At 42.2% G+C, this 22,200-nt stretch overlaps 1 protein-coding gene across 2 annotated transcripts in view; it reads right to left on the bottom strand.

Moving 5' to 3' along the window:
- Positions 1-949: 949 nt before the first annotated feature.
- Positions 950-22,200, bottom strand: part of TNKS (tankyrase) — a 138,303-nt gene continuing 117,052 nt past the window's right edge. For both annotated transcript variants that reach the window (XM_069978117.1, XM_069978118.1), the window contains exons 21-27: positions 18,322-18,442; positions 15,493-15,590; positions 12,866-12,940; positions 12,606-12,711; positions 10,638-10,824; positions 7,790-7,946; positions 950-4,889 (exon numbers count right to left, since the gene is read on the bottom strand). In XM_069978117.1, the coding sequence (XP_069834218.1) occupies positions 4,803-4,889; positions 7,790-7,946; positions 10,638-10,824; positions 12,606-12,711; positions 12,866-12,940; positions 15,493-15,590; positions 18,322-18,442 (831 nt within the window). In that variant the 3' untranslated portion in view covers positions 950-4,802. The remainder of the gene's footprint in view (positions 4,890-7,789; positions 7,947-10,637; positions 10,825-12,605; positions 12,712-12,865; positions 12,941-15,492; positions 15,591-18,321; positions 18,443-22,200) is intronic.

Here is a 22,200-nt window from a genome sequence, read left to right as displayed (position 1 = left end):
TAGTTTTTAATCCAGCTGTAAAGAGGAATATGCAAAATGGAAAGCTTAAGAGGAGAGAGAACAATAATGCTTTCTTATCATTGTGTCCTACTTCAGATATTTTAGTGGCGATCCCTTCTCTATGTGAGCGCTTCCTTTAGCTGCTATATTCCTGATTTTCTTTAATGTTTGTATTTCACAAGACTTAAAGGGGAACTTGGGTGAATTTGTTTTTCTTTTAAATCAACTGTTGGCAGAAAGTTATATAGTTTTGTAAATTACTTCCATTTAAAAATCTCTGCTTATAGTACTTATTAGCTGCTGTATGTCCTGCAGGAAGTGGTGAATTCTTTCCAGTCTGACACAGTGCCCTCTCTGTCCATGTCAGGATCTGTCAAGAAAAGTAGCAAATCCTCACAGAAAACCTCTCCTGCTCTAGACAGTTCCAGTGTCAGGGTACTTGCACACTACAGAATCGCAATGGAAAACCCTTCGCAGATTACGCAGCTGGCAGCCGCACTTGTCACCACCCGTGTCGAAAACACTATGTGCAGGCAGATTCCACCGTCCGACCAAAGAATGAACAGGTTCATTCTTTGGACGGACAGCGGTATCCGCATGTGCATAGAATAGAGTGTATGGCACAGACGCGCGCAGCCGCCAGGGTCCACAAGCGGGTGCGAGCTGCAGAATTTGTGGTGAGTTATCCGTCGCGATTCCGTAGTGTGCACGTGCCCTCAGAGTGGAAAGAATACGCCACTTTATGCAGGCCATACAGCAGCTGGTAAGTACTGGAAGACTAAAGATTTTTTTAAATAGAAGTAAATGATAACTCTATATAACTTTGACACCAGTTGATTTGAAAGAAAAAAGAAAATAAAAAAATTGCCAGTGTAAAGTAGCACATCAAAGTGTAATAGTTCAGTGTGTCCACCCCCTTCCATACACACAACCAAAGTTACCTAGGCTCTAAACATAAAAACAAACAATTTATTGAATTTTTGGGGAACAATGCACAGTTTATGACCTAACAAAAATCACACCGACTTGCCATTGAAGGACAGACAGCATAGTATGACAAAGGCCAGAATACAGTGATGCTCTTTCAGTATTGCCAATTATCTTAACAAATAGGATACATGTTTCTCTTAGGCCAGCAGTTCTTTGTCTTGTAACCTGCTGTTTATGAGGCTCTCCGGAAAACACTATACATAAAACCATAACATGAAAAGGGCAGAAAGATGAAGTGATATGAAATAATGACAATAGATGTAACAAGGATACATTACTGAATAGGGTCAGTAGTAGTTACATTGCGGTTACATTGGTGGACGACAAACCAATTGGGGAATTATTCTTTCTTCACAGACAATGTACAATGGGTACAACTGCTCCCATCTCTCCAACATTATCCCTATAGCAAAAGGACTCCACAGTAACCTAGAAAACATGACTATTACCAGCTGCTCACTGCTATGGCACTGGTATACAGAACTCAACTTGGACGCCATATCCGTCCTTCTCTTCAGTGCAGATAGGAGAGCTGGATATGTTTTTTTTAATACATGTATGATGTTCTAACTGTAGGGACAGAAAGCAAAATAAAATGACTAGCATGTAAACAAGGGAACCTGCTATATCTAACATCTGCTTTCTATAGTCTACCTCATTCATGAAATGATTAAAGGTAAAGTCCAGCTACTTTCTGAAGTTTGTTATACAGTACAGCTCATTATAAAAAGCCAAAAAGTAGTATACACTATGGGGGAGATTTAGCACGCTGTCTTATAGTAAGATTCTCTTTGTTGCCCATTACAACCAATCACAGTTTAGGGCAATATCAAAAATAAAAGCTTAGTTCTGATAGGTTGCTACAGGCCACATTGAGAAACAGAGGGACGTTCAGACGTATGTCACCCGCTGCAGATTTCATGCTGTGACTTTCAATATAAATATAGGTGGAATCTGCAAAATCAAATGATTTGGCAGCTGTTAGATCAGAGAGACACTTGGTAACTTTTATATATCCATCTGTGCTTTCAGAATATTGAAAAATACTATCATTATGGCGGACCGCATTCACAGGCCTCCATACATCCAGTATCATTATTCCGGAAGCTAAATCCCTTTTCATGGTACTGTCCTGACAGAGCCATGCAACTGTATGAGTACAGTACCATGAAGATTTAAACTGAATGTGAGATCCTGGCATCATAATGATACATGATGAATCTGGTGTGTAGCACATCTTACATGCACAGGCCATTTTTGCATAATGCGTGAATGCTCCCTAAGGTGGTGCTACAGCTAAGATCAGGAGTAGAGATAAGCGAATTTGCAGTAATAACCAAGCAAAGCACCTTGTTATCTCTAAACACGCCCTGGTCAGAATGAGGGCTGTGAGCTTATGGTCTTGTGTGTTCATTGACATGAAGACCCAAACTTTCGCCAGCAGTGGCCCTCAAGAAAGGTTCACTTTGAACATTGTTTGTACTAGCACCTGCCATACTCTTTTATATTGGTTGTGTCCCATGAATAGGGCAAGCTGCAATATCTAGTATAGCTGTTACAAAAAGTATGGTATGTTCTAATACAAAGAGAAACCCAAAGTAAACAATGGCTTCTTCAAGATCAAGAAGCTCCCCCCCCCCAAAAAAAAATATAATAATGGCCTGTCCTGAGAATAGGGCGTCAGTATTAACATCTTGGATAATCCATTCAGATATAATACACTTCTGTGCCTGGTTTGATAATATTGTTTTTATGTTCTGGTTAGAGAATAGTTGAGCTTTAGGGCCAGTTCACACTGAGCAAGATCGTCGGAATTCCACGGCGGAGATATCCTCCACGGAATCCTGCCGCGCTCAGTGTGCTGTTGAAAGTGAATGAGAGGGCGTGCGCTAGGCCGCTACCGCCGCTCTCCTCTTAAAGAGCTAACATGTTAATTCTTTGAGTGGAGAGGAGAGGGAGCGGACGAGCGCGCGCCCTCTCCATTCACTTACAGCAGCACACTGAGCACGGCGGGATTCTGACGATCTTGCTGAGTGTGAACTGGCCCTTAGTGTTTTATACCTCTTTGTTCCTCCTTCATATGTAGACAATATATTTATTCATAAAAGTGCAAATATAATAAAAGACATTTATCAGATAATCTGACTTGTTCCACGGTAAGTAAATATATTGCATTGGTTTTATAACTCACCTTTGTGCAAAAGGAAAGGCAGAAAATCATTTTTAAGGTTCCAGCTCACTTTAGTGTATTTATGCACAAATATAAAAACAAATAAATAGTGGAATATGCTTCATCCCCTTCTCCAAGGTTCTCAAGATGACACAATATTAAAGGGTACAAGGGCAAATTGTCAGTAACTTTTACACTCCTAAAGTGCCACCACTGCCTAGGGTAACAGTGACAGGTTGTGTGCACAGTCTGTAACTACGGATGATGTGTAACGGAACAGACTTCAGAGTTCCTGGCATCATGATTCATTATGATGCTGGGAGCTCCGAATCAGTGTGCGGCTGTGTCAGTAAAATACCACAAAGATTTAGGGTGCGTTCACACGTACAGGATCCGCAGCAGATTGGATGGTGCAGAACTGTTTTTTAGATCAAGTCTGCTGCAGATCCGCACCATTAAATCCACTGTAATACGATACTGGTGAAGCTATCCTTAAACTGATTCGGAGCTCCATTCCACATCGTCCGTAGCAAAAGACTGTGCACGGAACGTGTAAATGTAGCCTTAGTCTATGTTCACACAGCGTATTTTTTATGACAAGCACGGCTGTTTGCAATTAAAACAGTGGCCGCTCTTGCCATAGAGAAATGTGTTGCATTAAAGTCAATGCAAACAACAACTGTTGTTCACAATGTATTGAACGGCCATTAGTTGGTACAGCCGTGGAAATAATTGACATGTCAATTATTTCCAGCAGTTGTTGCACTGAAAATTGCATTGATTTCAGTGCACAACGGCCATTGGTTGACACTCACTACAACTGATGTTTTATTGAGTGCCAAACAAAGGCCGTTCTTTGTACATAGCCTTACACTGGAAGTGATTTGTTTTATACACGCCTCTATGTGTAGTATGGTATTAGTTGCTGCATTATCTAAAAGGAGAACTCTAACCACTCCAGGAGGAGGACCCAATGGAAAGCAGAGTCACAGTGCCAGTGCTCCCTCAACATGGCCATTCTGGTTCATCCAGTGTCCCTGAGGCTAGAATATGTCACCACACTCTTTTTTTTTTTTTAAGCCTCAAACATGTGCCATTGTATTGCATGTTTGAGATTTAGTCTATACTTGTAATACTGTATCGCAGCTTCAGGGACATCAAACATATTTATATTTAGGGACCAGTGATTATGACTCCGCCTCTATATCTGCAACTAGCTGATATGCATAAAGCATGTGGTGATCGAAGAATTCAGCAACTAAAAATACACACAGTACGAAGAAGTAATGATGCTATAGAGAAGAAAAGTTACTGACAGGTTCCATTTAAAATAGTCACAGAAATGTTACAAATACATGTAACATCTAAACATATATGGAAATGTTGTGGCAACACATAGTATAATGCTGCTGACACATCAAATGACAATGTTTTGCGAATATCTTGGTTTTTTGTTTGCCTTGGATGACCGACTAAAAATGAGCCTGAGAAACGTTATTAAAAAAGGCAGCTCCTTGTAAACATCTTCATTAAAGGAACAGTAGCCAGTGGGAGTGCATCCACCATCAATAAAACGCTTTTATCCAGTCTCTTAGAGTCACTCTGTTGTAGCTGTTAATTCTGAAAAGTCCATTGAGACCAACTAGGTTTTCTGCTCGGCTGTTGTGGCAGCTTGTAAGGGAGCTTCTGGCTTCACAATCTGGTATGTGATGAGATACTCTGGATAAGCCTGTAAGATAAAATAGAGTATAACGTCATGTCTACATAACCATTCATTCACAATTTCTATACTGGCTTGTATTTTACATACAATTAAAGGGGTATATCCATCACCTACCCTGAGGTATGCAGAATGGGGCAATTTTGCAAATGCATTGCATTAGCAAAATTACTTTCTTTTGAAGTTTGATCACTGTTTTAGGCTATGATAGCAGTGGCCAAGCAGTGAGGGGACTGGTAGTCGGGAGCTGGTAAGTATACTTTTACTTCTGACATATTACATGTGTCCAGGGATTGTATTGTCCCTGGAGACACGTGTAATGACAAAGGGAGACACAGCAGAGACGTGTTACTTTACCCAAAACACAGTGTTTATTTAATCAATAAGGAACTAGGATTTTTTTCCTATCTTTTTCGAACCATAGCACTACTGGAATTATTTTTTAAGCAGATGAAGGTAGCTGTATAAATTTTTTCTGCTTGCAGATTTCAATGGCAATATTTTGGGATAAATATAGTGTTGTGTTAAACAGCTGGAAGCAGAAAAAAAAAACAAAAACAAAACAATAATTTCCCCAATATTTTTTCTATATGCCACTAAACTCGTGTTATAAGTAACATATTACCTGTAGTAGTTTACAGGTCGCTATAAATTTCCAAGCAAGATCTCACCTCACTCATCCTTCCCATTTCCAAGTTTTGAAACTTAAAGGGGTATTCCCCCCAAGAGCTAAAAAAATGAAATGCTCCCAAACCTAGCTGGTCTTACTCGCCAAGTCCCCCTGAGTATTTTGAGCCATCTCCTGTTTTTCTAGTTGCTGTCGTTCCTGGGTTAAAAGTTTTTCTGAGAGCCATCTATAATCAAGATAGGAAACTACATTTCCCATCATGCATTGCTTCTCCCTGATTGGACCCTTTGTACCCGCCCCCTTTGCTTTCTTCCTGCCCACTGCCAACAGGACTGTGTTTACTAAGCAACAAAACACACAGTGATTATAGGGGGGTCACTTGCTGCAAAGGAGATATTCCCAAAATTAATTTTCTCTGCAGCAGGCTGTGAAGGCCGTGAGTGACGGCGCACGCTACTCCAGCTCAGGGCCGGATCCCCGGGCTGGAGTAGCAGGCGAAGGATGGCTGATCTCTGGGGATTGTGAGTAACAGGACCGGATCTCCTGGATAATGAACTTTGTCCCCCTGTGAGACCCAAGTACCGGCGGGAGAAGGATCTTGCCGGGTCAATGCATACAGAAGCGTCTCTCACCAGATCAGCGGTGCGGCTTTCAGCAGTGACCCGGCAAGCTCTGGCCCTGTCACTCACAGCCCCCCCTGAACCCGGCACTCACCCGCGGCCCGCAGCCCCCCCCTTGACTCACTGACTGGCCCACGGCTAACACCCCCCCGGGACATGTGTGTGTTATATTAGCCCGTGGATGACAGAACTGCGCTGCATCCAACCCCCGCACCCGGAACTCACCCGCTACTCCAGTCACGCCGCTTCAGGTGATCCGGCGCAGTCACTCACAGCCCCCACGGAGCGGGCGCCGTCACTCTCAGCCTGCTGCAGGAAAGGTAATAAACTTTGTCCTCCAGTGAGAGCCAAGTACCGGAGACGGAGCTTGCCGGGTCACTGCTGAAAGCCGCACCGCTGATCTGGTGAGAGACATTTCTGTATGCAGTGACTCGGCAATCTCCGTCTCCCGCCGGTACTCGGCTCTCACAGGAGGACAAAGTTCATTACGTCTCCTGCAGCAGGCTGTGAGCGACGGCGCCCGCTCCGTGAGGGCTGTGAGTGATGGCGCCGGATGCCCTGAATCGGCGTGGCTGAAGTAGCGGGTGAGTTCTGGGTGTGGGGGTTGGATGCAGCGCAGTTCTGTCATCCACAGGCTAATATTACACACACTGTCCCGGGGGGTGGGGGGGTTGCTAGCCACGGGCCAGTCAGTGAATCAAGGGGGGGGGGGAGCTGCGGGCGAGTGCCGGGTTCAGGATGCCAAGGGTGATGCCGCCGCCGTCCAGCAGGTGAACAGCAGCAGCAGCTGTAACTGTCTCACTATCCTCCTTCACTTCAGTGAGACGGGTTAGAAGCGCTAACCCGTCCCATTGAAGAGAGGGAGGACACGTGATGCCGACTCCGAGGGTGGGGGCCAGGAGCAGGGAGCGTGTCGGGTTGGATTGCGAGTTGATGATTCTATGCATTCGGTGGGGATAAGTTCATCTAGATAACAGCAAAACTGTGCAAAATCCATAATAACTTTATATTGGAAAGATGGAAAGCTACGGGTGGGCAACGTAATAATGCAAAAATAATTTTGGGGGGAATACCCCTTTAACTAATAAATGAGGCTGGGTTTGCGCTGGGTTTTTGCAATCTGTGTTTTTTTTTTTTTTTAAACCCATTTTATGGGGGGGGGGGGGGGGGACGGTTGACGGTTGCTTCCTTAATCATCCTTTCGAAGAGTTTCTGCAGCAGCACATACTGACAGCTCGCTTTAGTAACCAATGCATGCTGTAAGCAATGTAACCTCTGATTGAAAGTAAACTGGCAGCTCTAGGTTATGCTCAGAGCTCAAGTTTGAAAGAGGCTGTGCTGAGCCATAGGATGCATCCTGCCTTTAACTAATATGCATGGCTGGAAGATGGACCCTGTAAGTCAATCAATCAAGGCAGAGAGGGGTGGAGGAGGTGGGAGGTGTGCATGCTGTGGCCTTAGCACAGCCTCTTTGATACTACAGCTGTGAACATGATTTAAAATTGATCGATCCCCTTAAAGGGGGTTTTGTGGCCACGCATACTAGACATCCCCTTTATAGGCCAAATGATCAAGAACTTATAAACTGTGGTTTCCCTCATTTTCTGACCCCAGAGTGGCTGTGATTCTGCAAATGTTAAGTTAAAACTTATTGTACATACCTGTTCTCCTCTGTAGATTACATATTCTGCATAGGCAAGTCCATTGACACTAGGCCTGCCAATAACCGAATGATGACCTGGAGGAGCATGTGCCATCTTCATAGTGCTAAATTGCAGGAAAGATTTGCCAAGTGTCACTCTACAGAATAGCATCTGTCTAAAAGAAAAAAAAAAACACGAAAACAACTTTTAATAAATACATGTAAATTACCTTAGCTCTTTGTAATTTTTTGTACATTACATGTTATGGATACTAATTATACAAGTAATAGCTACTAAAAAAGAAAAAGATAAGCTGACTAATGCTAAACACTAGAATATTTCTGCACCCTTCTCCAGATGTGTGTCCCCCCACTATCCTATCCACCTAATATAGGAGGTGCACACTGGCTAGATATAGTGCAAGGAGTGCCAACACACGATCATAGAAAATCCATATAACCATAACCAAATGGGAGGCTCGCAGAGCTACGATTCAAGTGAATACTCTGTATTATACTCCGTTTTCACATTTGTTTATGGGGTACTAAGTCAATAGGACAATAACAATAAGCATGGCTATGTTCACGCTCAGTACTTTGCTCAGTATTTTGCAACCAAACCCAAGAGTGGATTGAAAACACAGAAGACTATGTTCATACCCTGTTGAAATGGAATGGATGGCCACCACTGGCACATAATTGTCGTTGTTTTAAAACAATGGGTGTCGTTTGCCATTACATTACGGCCATCCACACATCAGTGTGTACACATAGACTCTCTGTGTTTCCAATTCACTTGTGGTTTTGGCTGTAAAATACTGACCAAAAATACTGTGTATAAACATAGCCCCATAGTAGGAGATCTGCAAGAAGATGCATGCAGGCCATGCTCTCGGTCTCTTCTTGCCTTAAGCTGTTTGGGATGGACAACTGTTATAAAGACCAATATCTACACTTGGAGGAGTCAGATCATGCATCAAATGAATCCAAGATATTAAAAAAAATATCTTGACAATGTTTAACTGGCCTAACTATTTGAAAAGTACAAATAGAAAAAACTCCAAATAAAGTAGCTGAGAAGTCTATCTAAAAAAAAGTCACTTGGAACAGGTTCCCTAAGGGGCCATTCATGCATCGACTATTTGCGGTGTGCACAGACTGTATACCGTGGACCAGACATTGGGACTCCCAGCATCATCATTCATTATAATCACAGCAACATGTCAGAAGTGCAGAATGGTTGGGGTTCGGGTGCTGAGAATCTCACCGATCGCTAGAACGAAGGGGCCAGCACGCAAGGGAGCACAAACACTGCCCCTTCATCTCTGCGGCAGGGAGGTGAATTCCCTAGATTGCTCGTATTAGTGATCAGTGGGGTTCTAAGCAGCCAGACCCCGACCGATCTGCACTACTGACATGACAAGTCAGAAGTTTTTAAAAATGACAGTTACACTTTCAATATTCTCACTACTGTACTGACACAGCTTAGAACACAATTTTTGTTTGGTCTCAGCTACTATAAAACAATGCCAACTTGTTTCATAATGCAAAAGCTTAGCAGATGTGTTTTATACACGGCTTCATTTCCCCAAGATCTAGGCAGCCTGCATAACATACTTACTACCATAAACCTAAGAATAACCAAGGTCACATATAAATCATAAGCTGAAAGTCTGAGGCATGTCCTCCAAACGATTAGGTTTGATGGCATTGTGATGAAAATACAATAAACCTAGCCACTGGCATTGAAAGCCTTGTTCTGTCAGCATGATAAAATATCTGTCGCACAAAGAATGATGCACAGAAGCCACTGTCCAGAACACTAAACACAGTTATATCTTGTCTACTTTTAAAGGAATAGGCAAGAATAAATAAATATATATTTATTATACACACACTGTATATATATCTATATATTATCTGTTCTATTCAATATTCATTCAGCAAGAGATACAGAGCAGGCAGAAAACTGCATCAGAGGAGAGGGACTACTGTGTAAAGCCACATGAAGAGTGTCAGGGGGAAACAACATAGCTAAAAATATTGGCTTGTTTATTAAGTTTTTTTTTTTTTTTTTTCTTTGTTAACAAGGCTGCCTTGAGTTCCCCTGTGAGCGCACCTGCACAAAATTCCTATGTTACCAACACATGCTAAAATGCAGCTTTTAACATTGATATGAGATAAGGTTAGGATTTTACAGCTTTTCTACTTGGGAAGGCCAGATTCATTTACTTTTGGATTTTTAATTCTTAAGGGTAGCTTCACACGTACCGGATCCGCAGCATATTTCATTTAAATAACTGAACACAGCATCAAATCTGCACCATCAAATCTGCTGTGGATCCTGTAGGTGTGAATGCACCCTGAAGCTGAATGGATCGGTGCTGCCTGATTGCCTAATGGGGATCAAGGGGGGTTAAAAGGGGCCGGGTCCCATACATGCAGTGGATCCGGTACATGTATGGGACCCATTCAGCTTCACAGTACAGGATCCGCAGCGGATTTTGCTGCAAAATCCGCTGCGGATACGGTACACGTGAAGCTACCCTAAAACATATTCAACATTAACAAATACAAGAACTGTATATCTAAGTGTATATTCACTTGCTACTATTTTGCAAAACATACGTAAAAAAAAAAAAAAAGTTTGGCGGATGAAAAGTTCTGATAATCAGATGAGGCCTAAGAGGGATATTTCGGAACGCGGATTGATGTTCTGAACAACATTATGCAGGCCAGGAAGGGGGGTAAACTGATACTTCCTGAGTAACAGGTGTCTGAAACAGAATGGGGAGGGAAGGGGGGGGGGGGGTTGTTCAAAATCTGATGAAATGTACACGGTTCAGCTCTAGTTACAAGACACTAACCTGTGACATATATAACAGGATCTATCCTTGTGTGTCGGGCACCCAGTTCCTCCCCCTATGCCATAGACATACTGATTGCTTTTTGAAGAATTTTCTGCAAAATAGATGCCAGCACCAAACATGCCCCCAATGTATGCGTGCCGCTCATCGAAGCCTTTGTGGATAATTGCATTGATAAAGGGAGAACCTGTTAGAAAAGTACACAGAAAAAAAAAGAATGAAAAATGTAAAAATTTATTTATGCTATAGTTTACAGATTCAGCAATAACTATTACTGCTGTTTGGCAGTAACTATTACTGCTTACATTTCTTTTCAAATTACTGGTTTGTTTCAGGTTTATTTTATTTTTATTGAAAAATTTTGCTACACCCAATACTATGCTGTTCGTTTTGGTGAGCTACTTCAAGCATTATAATCATGTGTCGGATACGTCATGCATGCAGAAGTACAAGTTTAAAGGGAATTTGTCAGCTGCAATTTACATTCCAAACTGCTGACACTTTTAGACACTTGATACCTTTCGCATATTCATCTGTACTTCCAGAACATAAAAAAACACTTTTACTCTATAATATGAAGAGGCTTTCCTGAGCTCCTGAAGGGCAGAAAGCTGTAACACCTCCTCCCTACCCCTCCCATTCCTTACCCTGCTTGGGACTTCAGGCGTCAGTCGGGGGGAGCTTGTTAAAGCCTTAGCATAGCCATACCATAGATTAAAAGCATTTCTCTGCATTCTCAAAGCACAGATATAAGAAAGGTATCATGAGTCTCCTTGACCTAACAGGTGAATAGTTTGGAACCTGATTTACCGGTAAACTCCATTTTAGGGTAGGTTCACATGTACAGGATCGCAGTGGATTTCAAGCTGCGACTTCCACAGTGAAATCAGCTGCCATCCTGTGTTCTGTCACTCTGTATGGATTTACATACTCGCAGCTGATTTTTCATTCCGTTGTATGTAAAGCCCCGTCCCCTTAACCCACCACTGCCCTGTCAATACCTTACTGGGCCCCACTCCGGCCTGCTTCTGTGGCTCCCGGACGTCCTGCTCAGCCAATCAGCGCCCTGTCCCGCCGCACCCACTGATTCGCTCAGGAGGACAGTCAGGGAGCTGGGAGGCAAAGACGCATGCCGGAGCGCGGCCCAGTAAGGTATTGACAGGGCAGTGGTGGGACTGGGCTTTACATACTCGCAGCAGAATGAATAATCCGCTGCGAGTCTGTAAACCCGACAGTACCGGGAATCACAGTGGATTTTGCTGCAGAACTCCCAGCGTGAAATCCACTGCGATTCAGTACCTGTTAACCCAACCTAAAAGGAGTATTCCATTCAAACATAACTTTTGATATGTTGCTGCCTAAGGTGAGACTAACAATTCCTTCCATACTTATTATCTATTCAGTCTCCATTCTCCAGTTCTCAGCTGCTGCTTTCTGCTGAAGACAAAAAAAAAAAATCTGTGTGCAAGTTTTCCTGACAGTCTCCCCCTCCTCCCCCATCCCTTCTGAGTTGACTGACGTAAACAAGTCCCTGACTGGCTTTATCTGCAACATTGTAGCTTGGAGGGTTAATTACAGCGAGTTCATCAGCAACTTTACCTCAGATTAACTCTCCTAGAATTACAAAAAAGCTACAATGTTGCAGAGACTCAGAAGGGAGGGGGAGAGGAAGAGAAAGGCACACACAGACTTTTGTCTCTTCACCAAAAAGCAGCAGCTGAGAACTGGGGCAAGGAGACTGAATAGATAATAAGTATGGAATGAACTGTTAATCTCACCATGAGCAGCAACATATGAAAAGTTATGTTTTAGTGGAGGACCCCTTTAAATAAAGGTACATTTTATATAAGGATGGAAGAGACATCTCAGATTTTTAATATAACATAATAAGTTACATACAATGCTTAGAAAAAAAAATCTAATTTCCTTCACGGGAACAGGACAAACACTAAAGGAAAAGGATCATACCATGGAATAACATGCGTTCATTGTGATGGTTATGGTTTTCTTCAGACACTTCCTTTTGGCGGTGACAGAATCTCTCTCTGAGTTTTTTATTTACAACCTTTTGAATCTGTGAGAAAGTAAAAAAACACACAAAAAAATCATAAGCGCTAGAACAAATGAAATATTAGCATATCAATGTGTTCTTGTTTTCTGCCATCCCCAGACTGCGATAACCATAAACTATATATATATATATATATACAGAACAACACTTAACATACCCTGATCACATTGTATCGGTTAAAAACTCCGCCAGCGTTGCCACCATCTCTGTGCTCTCTGATAGAGTTCTGCATCTATGAAAGGAGAAGAAAATAATTTAATTTTGTGCTTTACAAAGACATCAGGTAGCCTATGACAGTGTTTCTCAACCTGCGGTACAGGAGGTGAGCGTCACAGGCTTAGGAGATATATACAATGCGTAAACAAAATAAAATAAAAATAATAAATAAATAATTATATATATTATATATATATATATATATATATATATATATACACACACACACACGCTTCTTGACTTTGTTTCACTGTCATCATAGAAAACGTTTGACATGTTAGAGACATGTCTGAGTGTTCTGAGCTGCAGTGAGTCTGCTCGCCCAGGTGTAAGGCCCCCTTCCCACTGAGCAAAACTAGCGGAATTCCGCGGCGGAATGAACATGTTCATTCTTCAGCACGGACAGGGCAGGAGCGCACGCCTCCCATAGACTCCCATTATGAGCGGGAGGCTAACGGCATTCCGCTAGTTTTGCTCAGTGGGAACGGGGCCTAAGCCCGAAAGATCACATGACAAAAAGCTGGGAGAGGATCATGCTTAGCGCTTGTTCTTCAGATCAATACGGGTCTGGACACACAGAACCAGACAGATCAAAACTTTTCTATGATGACAGTGACACTTCCATGACAGGAACAGAGATGGCAGCAGAGAGAACTGTCATACTGGAAAAAATACTCCACTGCCTACAGGGTATAAACCAGAAAACTACTAGAAGGCTTGAGTTTCTTTTTTTTGTTTAAACAGAATATAAAAACCGGTGTAACTTTCTGGCAAATTTTAAAGACGGATTATTATGACTTTACATAATGATGCCTGATTTGTCTTATTGTCTGCCAGACCCTTACATAATTCCTGTCCATGCTGAAGTATTACATAAAAAGCCTCATACTCACATATGCTCTTAGCAGTATAAGTACTGGCAACACATGAAAATAGGATCAATTTCATGCACTTCTATGCTTACAAGAACATTACCATTATGAGACAAATGATCTACATGATGGAGCTCTGCGTGACACCTTTTTCAGGATATCACACAGTAAAAGTAACAATGTCATTAAGCTTTCTCTATTTTCAGGTTACTCTAAAGAGCCAATGTGTTTTGGAAATCTCTAAGCAGCTGTATTGATCCAGAAAAAATAGAGACACTTGTTGATGGGTGTTAGCATGTAAAAATGGAAACAGATACAGTCTTCTAAGGAGGCATTCACATGTTCTGTGCACAATCCGTAAATATGGACAATATTCTATGGAACAAAGTTTGGCGTTCCCGGCATTATAACTCAATATGATTTGCTGAAGACCCAGGAAATTGTTTATGAGCCTGTCACTCCTCCACTCTAAACACTCTCCTCTCCCCTGAGATGGCTCATATACACAGTGTCCCTGGCCAGCTATCTTTGCACTTTGTAATACTAAGAGGGTAATCACTCAGCTTAACCGTACCAGCATTAAGTGGGAAAGGATGGGGGAGATTAGAGTGGAGACTGTGTGAACAGCTCCTACACAGGTTTCTGTGTCTTCAGCGGAAGGCAGTAGGTGGACTACGCCTTTAAATGTGCGTGCTACTACTACAGCATGTCAGTGTAGTAACATGAACATTTAAAGCAACTCTGTACCCACAAGCTGACCCCCCCAAACCACTTGTACCTTTGGATAGCTGCTTTTAATCCAAGATCTGTCCTGGGGTCCGTTCGGCAGGTGATGCAGTTATTGTCATAGACACAGCGCTGCCAGATTAAAAGTTGTTTTTAACGGCCGGGGCTTACATTTGTATATGCATTAGGCTGGCACCACCTCTCCGTCCTTCCTCCCCACCCTCCTCATCATTAGGAATGATCCAGGAACATGAGCTTTGCACAGGTGTATTAACGATCCAGCCCATGTTCATTATGCACACAGGAAGCAATCTGCCTGGAGCATTCCTAATGATGAGGAGGGCGGGGAGGAAGGACAGAGAGGTTGTGCTAGCCTAATGCATATACAAATGTAAGCCCCGGCCGTTAGACACAGCGTTGCCGGATTAAAAGTTGTTTTTATGACAATAACTCCATCCTGTGCCGAACGGACCCCAGGACAGATCTTGGATTAAAAGCAGCTATCTGAAGGTACAAGTGGTTTGGGGGGGGGGTCAGATTGTGGGTACAGAGTGGCTTTAAACAGTTCTGGACACATATGATGATGCTGGGAAATCCAGATTCCAGACTGCAATTACAAGTCGTGTGAATGCCCCCTAACAGCGTGCACCAAATATCCGCTGCAGATCTCACAATACTCTCTCTGCACTCATCAGGTTTACACATTTTATTATGTGACATGCACTGTAACAATACATGCTTCAAACTAAGCAGACTAGGTGTCAAGACAGCCTAGAAATAAAAGGCATGAACTTCTTTCAATAAGGAAATCTCTGATACCATCCTATCTGTAGGATTCTGGTCGGAAACTGCCATCCTTAAATACGAAGAATGTGCAATTTTCTCCCATGTTTGTACAGGTGTATGGGGGAGCGTGCTGCTGCTGGAGAGCTTACAGTCAAGTGCACTGGTAGAAAGCCAGAGCAATTACCTCCTCCTCAACCGACTGATATTCTTTATCATCTGGAGCAAGATCCAAGAGAACCGTGCCTTGGCTAACACAGTGAAAAGTCAAATAAGGATTGGTTCCTGAAATAGAATAGAGAAACAAAAAATCATAACGAAAATTTAAAAACCCCTGGGCTGTTGTGATAGTAGAAAAAAAGGAGTATTGATGAGAATTTTTTGCACAGACCAAAAGCAGAACATGAACCACAGCCAAGCAATTATTGTGACTGTACCTGGATGCCTCAGAGCTACCCGCTCCATGAAAAGAAAAGTCTGGAAGATTAATTGCACAAAGTGTTCTGTGGTAAGAAATAATGGAAGATCAAATCCTCCGTGGTGCTCGGGAGATGTCTCTTTCCAAGAGAGTCTTTCAAGGCCAAACAGTAGTTCAGTCTTATTTAAGATTATTGATGCATCTTAACGTGCGGCAAAGTACTTTGTAACTCTCTAACCTCAAGTGATTATTGGTTTTCTTCATTGTCCCAGGATCAGTTTCCAATTTTCTATGACTGAAATGGTTGAGTACAGTTTTAAACATGACACTATTAAAGTGACTGTATTGGTTCAATCCACATATTAAGCATTTTATGATCTTATGGGTGCTGCTGCGCTGATTCTGTTGGTGTAGTCTGTTTTTCAATTTGCCGCCCGGATCCTGAGAACTGTGCAGTTTTTAAAATATATGCAAATTAGGTCGGGGTTAGCGTCCCCCAGTGCAGAGATATCCCCTCCCCTGGGTGATGTGCGCCTTCTGAATCATGTCCGGCCAGGCTCTGCCTCACCAGAGTGCGTCACCTCAGCCAGGGGATATCGATGTACTGGGAGCATATTTAGTAAAAGGCGCAGACTGCAGGACTTGGGTGGTAAATTGAAAAAAGGAGCACCCCAGTGAAGTCAGCGCAGCACAGACAATAAGCTTGTATAAAAAAAAGCGTAATATGTGGATTGAACTGATACACTCGCTTTAAAGAGCACCTGTCTTCCCCCGTGCTGGGGCAGAGCCCGGCTGAACCCCGTACAAGAAGTCCCACTCCTGGAGCCGGCGAGATATCACCGTCAGAAGCCCGATGCACGCGCTCATCAGAGAGGAGTCCGACGCTCATAGAAAATGAATGGAGCTCATAGAAAATGAATGGAGCAGTAATTCTCTATGAGCATTGGACTAATCTCTGATGCGCACCGGGCTTCCGATGGTGATATCTCGGCGGCGGGAGCAGCTCTAGACACATTCTGCAGAATTATTCAGAGATTTTATTGTAATATTCTGTATATTTGGAACGCACTATTTTGATGCATGCTTTTTAAAGATTTGTAAAGGGGAGCTCCAGCGGAAACTTTTTTCATTTAAATAAACTGGTGTCAGAAAGTTACATAGATTAGTAATTTTCTTCTATGTAAAAATCTCTAGTCTTCCAGTACTCATCAGTTGCTGTATGACTTGCAGGAAGTGGTGTATTCTTTCCAGTCTGACACAGTGCTCTCTGCTGCCACCTCTGTCTGTGACAGGAACTGTCCAAAGCAGTAGAGGTTCGCTACTGATCTGTGTCAGACTGGAAAAAATACACCGCTTCCTGCAGGGTATTACAAATCTATATGACTTGCTGACACCAGCTGATTTAAAAAAACAAACACACAAAAAATGCTGAGTACCCCTTTACAGTGAAAATCTTTTTCTTTCAAATCAGTTGGTTTCAGAAAGTTATATAGATTTGTAATTTACTTCTATTTAAAAATCTCAAGTCTTCCCATACTTACCAGCTGATGTGTGTCCTGCAGCAAATGTTTTCTTTTCAAACTGACACAGTGCTCTCTGCTGACATCTCTGTCCAAGACAGAAACTGTTCAGAGCAGAGCAAATTCCTATAAGAAAACCTTTCCTGCTCTGGACAGTCTCTGTTCGAGACACTGTGTCAGACTGAAAAGAAAACAATTCCTGCAGGACATACAGTATCTGATAAGTATGGAATGACTTAAAGTTTTTTAAATAGAAGTAAAAGAAAAATATATATAAATTTCTGAAAATTGATTTGAAAGAAAAAGATTTTGGAGTTCCCCTTTAACTTATAACAAAATAAACTGCTTTTAAGACACCTATTAGAGTAGTAGTTGACATCTCAATGAAGAACAACCCTTTTTCTGACCCTGAAATAAATAATAACAATTATAACAATATATATTTCAACAATTCCATTTCCTATTAGGCGCTAGTCATGCCTGCATTGGTAACCCATGATGGAGTTTGTGTAGTTCTACTGTCAAATCTACTGAAATTCAGACAAACCTCTTTAAAGTCCCTAAAGGGATATGACAGTATCCTAAAACTCTTCATATGTTTGCAGCACTGCAGAAATACAACAATTGTTGATACTCACCTACCTGAGTTCCTTACAAGCTCCTGTTCCAGCAGCTTCCTGCTTATCACCACTTGCTGCTATGCCAAAACTAATCTTCTCACATGCATGCTCAGCCAATCACTGGCTGTAGCAGTGTCCTGTCTGTCAATGATTGGCTGAGCAGGCAGTCCCTGGTGGGAAGACTTGTCTCAGTAACAAAGTGTTGATGAGTGTGTGTGTGTGGGGGGGGGGGGGGGGGGGGGAAGAACTACAATGAATGATACAGGAAATTCAGGCAGGTGAGTTTTATTTAATTTTTACCTTTATTGCACCTCCAACATATGAAACCATTTCAGCTAGTGGAATACACCTTTAAATTTCCATAGATGTTTCCCAATATATCACAAGGAAATTTCTGAGAAATGGCATATGAGAAATAAAGTAGTGCTTGATGCAGAACGTAAATTTTTCATGTATACCTTGTTGGCCTCCCAAAAGTCTCTCAACCCCTTTGATCAACTTGTGACGATGACCATAAGCATTAATTCCAATCTCCTTCAGCTCCTCGTGACCCATGTCTGCCAGCACATCTAATGTGATCTGAAAAGAGATTGAAGAACACATAACTACGGTCTGTGGTTTCTATTGTTAGTACTTTATCACAATATATTTTTTGACGCTTGGATGTGAAGAGCAGCGAAGAATAATGGCGTCTTAAAGGATCGAAGCAAGACTAACTGCTAATTGCGTCTGGAAATAGCTGCGTTCTCCATGTCTCACATCCATGCTGGAGACAGCCATTAGCACCTTCTAAACACATTTGTGAGTATCAGGAAAGTACATTTTGCTGGTATACCAGAATTTAATTACTATAAAATCTAAATACATTATATATATATTTGTTCATTGGCCAATTCTGAAATACAGTTTTACAAAATGTAACAATGCAACACACAGGGCACAGCAATGCACAGAGAACATTGCACACAAACACACAGAGCACAGCGATCATAGAGAACATTGCACACCAACACACAGAACGCAGCAACAGAAATAGAAGAGACATCACTTCTCAGTAGCACCTACAGAGCTACATGAAAAATATCAAAATCAGCCCCAAAAAAGAGCAAAGCAAATTAAATGCAAATTTTTAAGGTTGTTTGTTTAGAGCAGTTTTTGAGTGGCCAAAACCGTACGGTACCATCCATATGAGGCTGCCAAGATTATGCCTGCAAAGTTCATACATATCATAAGGGCAGAACGCCTACTTTACAATTACAGCGCATAGTGTCTGTCTAGACCATCCTGAAACATTCACATTATTTCACAACCGGGTAGAGCAACATAAAACTTGAAGACAATTTTCATTTCATTATATTACAATTGATCAATAGTCATCAGAGAGTGTGGGTTTCTTTTATACAACATGTTCCCTATCACTGCTGCGTCTATGTACTGCTTTATCCATCAGTGCATGATAATGAGTAAAGGGACCCTCATCTCCAACCCACCCTCCTCAGAACCCTAAAGTCCTCTGTAAGGAGGATAAAGGATACGGATTCCAAATCAGTAATTTGTAGCTTTCTACTCCTTTGTATTTTTCCGCTGTAAACTGGGCATGTTGATGCATAGAGAGGACTACTTAGTTCAAGAATATAATGGAGAGGACTACTTAAGACCCCTTCATTTGTGGGCATATAGTAAAGGAATGCAAGAACAGAAAGAGAAAAATTTTATGGCAGATGAACTGAACCACTGAAATGATGATCCACCTCTATGAATAAGGTGCATGCGGGAAAGGATGGAAACTGGGGAAGGGGATTTAGAAACAACTGAATAATGCTACCGCTCAAGGGATAAGCTCCTTAAGCCCCTATTGACGGGGCGATGTTGAGAAGCAAACGAGCGTTGTCAGTGTTCGTTTGCTCATCATTTCCCGCTCGCTGCCAGCACTATTACACGCATCAGCAGCAAGCGGGTGAGAGCGTCGGGGGGGGGAGCTGCCGGGGTGATCACTGGATCGTACAGGCATCCCATAGCAGATAGCAGCGTTCTGCTGCCACTGCTCCTATTCCACGGAGCGAGGGCAGCAGATCGTTGCTATCCTGGTTGTTTTTCTTTCAACATGTTGAAAGATAAACGACAGCGATGACCAGCCGTAACGACCTATAATCGTTTAGTGTAGTACGGCCTTTAGAGTATGTTTTTAACAAATGTAAATATATCACTTTGGACTGAAGCTTTAGTTAAAGGGAGCCCTTTAAAGGGAACTATTAGCTGGTTAGATTAATCTAACCTGCTGATAGCTTCCTATTGTGCATGTGGTGCTGAGGATAAAGGTATGTCTCTTACTTTCATCCTTGGCGCCCTTCCTGTGCCCTGCATCCCGGCTGGTCTGTCTCTTCTAACAATTATCAGTGGAGCGGGCTGGCTGGGAGCAGGCTGGATCGGCGCTCCAGGGTTGGGACAGTGCTCTAAACAGATTTGCCCAACCTGCTGATAATTCTCCTCCCCCCCAAGAATAACTTAAAGCTCTTATTCTGAAACAATTACATTTAGAGTGATAATAGCAATGCATAGAAGAATACAAAGGTGGTAAGAGGAGAAGTAGTCCCTAAGTAGGGATGGCCTAGTCTTTGGGTCTGTAGGTGATGTGTTCAAGCGTTTCAAAAATTTTGAGGAAAAGTCACAGAAGTTATTGGAGATGATGTGGTATAACAAGTATCAATCTCTATCCCTGAGGACCAGTGGAGAAGCAGCCATTGTGCAATTATACTGTTTCACTTTGTTGCCTCATTCCTATTATTTTTGACTGAAAAAAAAAATGCTTTTGATCCATGCATTGGTTCATTTCCATGTTGTTAAAAGAGTACTGCACTGATATAAAGCCTAGGCTCATGTGACTTACATGTACTGTGAATGTAGACTAGAGATGGGTGTCACTCAAGCACACTCGAGTCCGACTGTTCAACATCTGATTAACGGTGGTTGAAGTTGGATGCAGCCCTAGTGATTCCTGGAAAACATGAATACAGCCTATGGCAATGTTCACATGGCGTAAGACACCAGTCGGTGTCAGAGAACATCATCCTGGTCGGAACTGGGTCGGAACTGCAGTACCGACCAGATGATCTTCACTGCAGGTGAATTCAGATGCAGAGGTATCCGTGCGTGCCCGCATCCGAATTCGCTGCTGCACTGTGAGCACTGACAGGTTTTCTAAGGCCGCTATTTAATGAATAGCGGGCACAGAAAACTGACATGTCAGTTTTTTTACGGTCCCCTAGGATTCCTGGCCGTAGTGTATACTAAGTGTATACACTCTGGCCGGAATTCTCTTGACCTGCAGCACAATGTGGGTAAAAGATTAATCACAGCCGTGTTGCAAAATCGGCAACAATGGCTGTGATTAATAATTTACTTACGTTGTGTGAATATAGCCTATAGCTGTATCCATGTTTTCAAGGACTGCAAAATAAACATGCTTGAGTTGCGCTCATCTTTAGTGTAGACATGAAGCTGTTATAGCAACACTAACCTCAGAACATTCAGTGCATCAAGTCCCTGTACAATAGACATTTTGTTGGATATTTGCTCCCCATCAGGCTGATGGGTTCCAATTAGAGATGAGCGAACCTGGAGCATGCTCGAGTCAATCCAAACCCGAACTTTCGGCATTTGATTAGCGGTGGCTGCTGAACTTGGATAAAGCCCTAAGGCTATGTGGAAAACATGGATATAGTCATTGGCTGTATCCATGTTTTCCAGACAACCTTAGAGCTTTATCCAAGTTCAGCAGCCACCGCTAATCAAATGCCGAAAGTTCGAGTTTGGATTGACTCGAACCCGAACCCGGTTCGCTCATCTCTAGTTCTAATATAACTCGATACTAGATTTAATCTGGACTTAAAGACAAACTGAAGCATTTCAATGTTAAAAAAAAAAATACAAAACATTTTCTCTTTGTAAACAAATTTCTCCTCCTGAGATCTTCTATAAAGCCTTCACATGCATCACAACTTTTTCATTTCAAATTATCTTTTTGGAACGAGCCCAGATTTGCAGGATATATTCATCTATGCCTGCTGGGAGTATCAAACCTCATTGTTATTCAGGAACATGTGGAGTTCAGCCTCAACCGTGCTGGAACCAAATTAATTTGTTTTTTCAGCATGCAGTCAACAGATAGTAAATGAAAATAAACCGAAGCTGCAGAGTTAACAGAGAAAAAGACATAGAATGCAAACAATATTAAATCACAAGAGAGCTGTATCCTCAAATAGTCCTGACTATACATGTGCCAATACAAAGACATAGGTAGACCAGGGTTGCACTCCTTGGACATGAAAAAAATTGTG

The sequence above is a fragment of the Dendropsophus ebraccatus genome, chromosome 7 (genome assembly GCF_027789765.1).
Source record: "Dendropsophus ebraccatus isolate aDenEbr1 chromosome 7, aDenEbr1.pat, whole genome shotgun sequence".
In the NCBI taxonomy this organism is placed as follows: domain Eukaryota; kingdom Metazoa; phylum Chordata; class Amphibia; order Anura; family Hylidae; genus Dendropsophus; species Dendropsophus ebraccatus.
The sequence above is the reverse complement of the archived record's forward strand: the minus strand, read 5'-3'. Positions and strand labels throughout refer to the sequence as shown.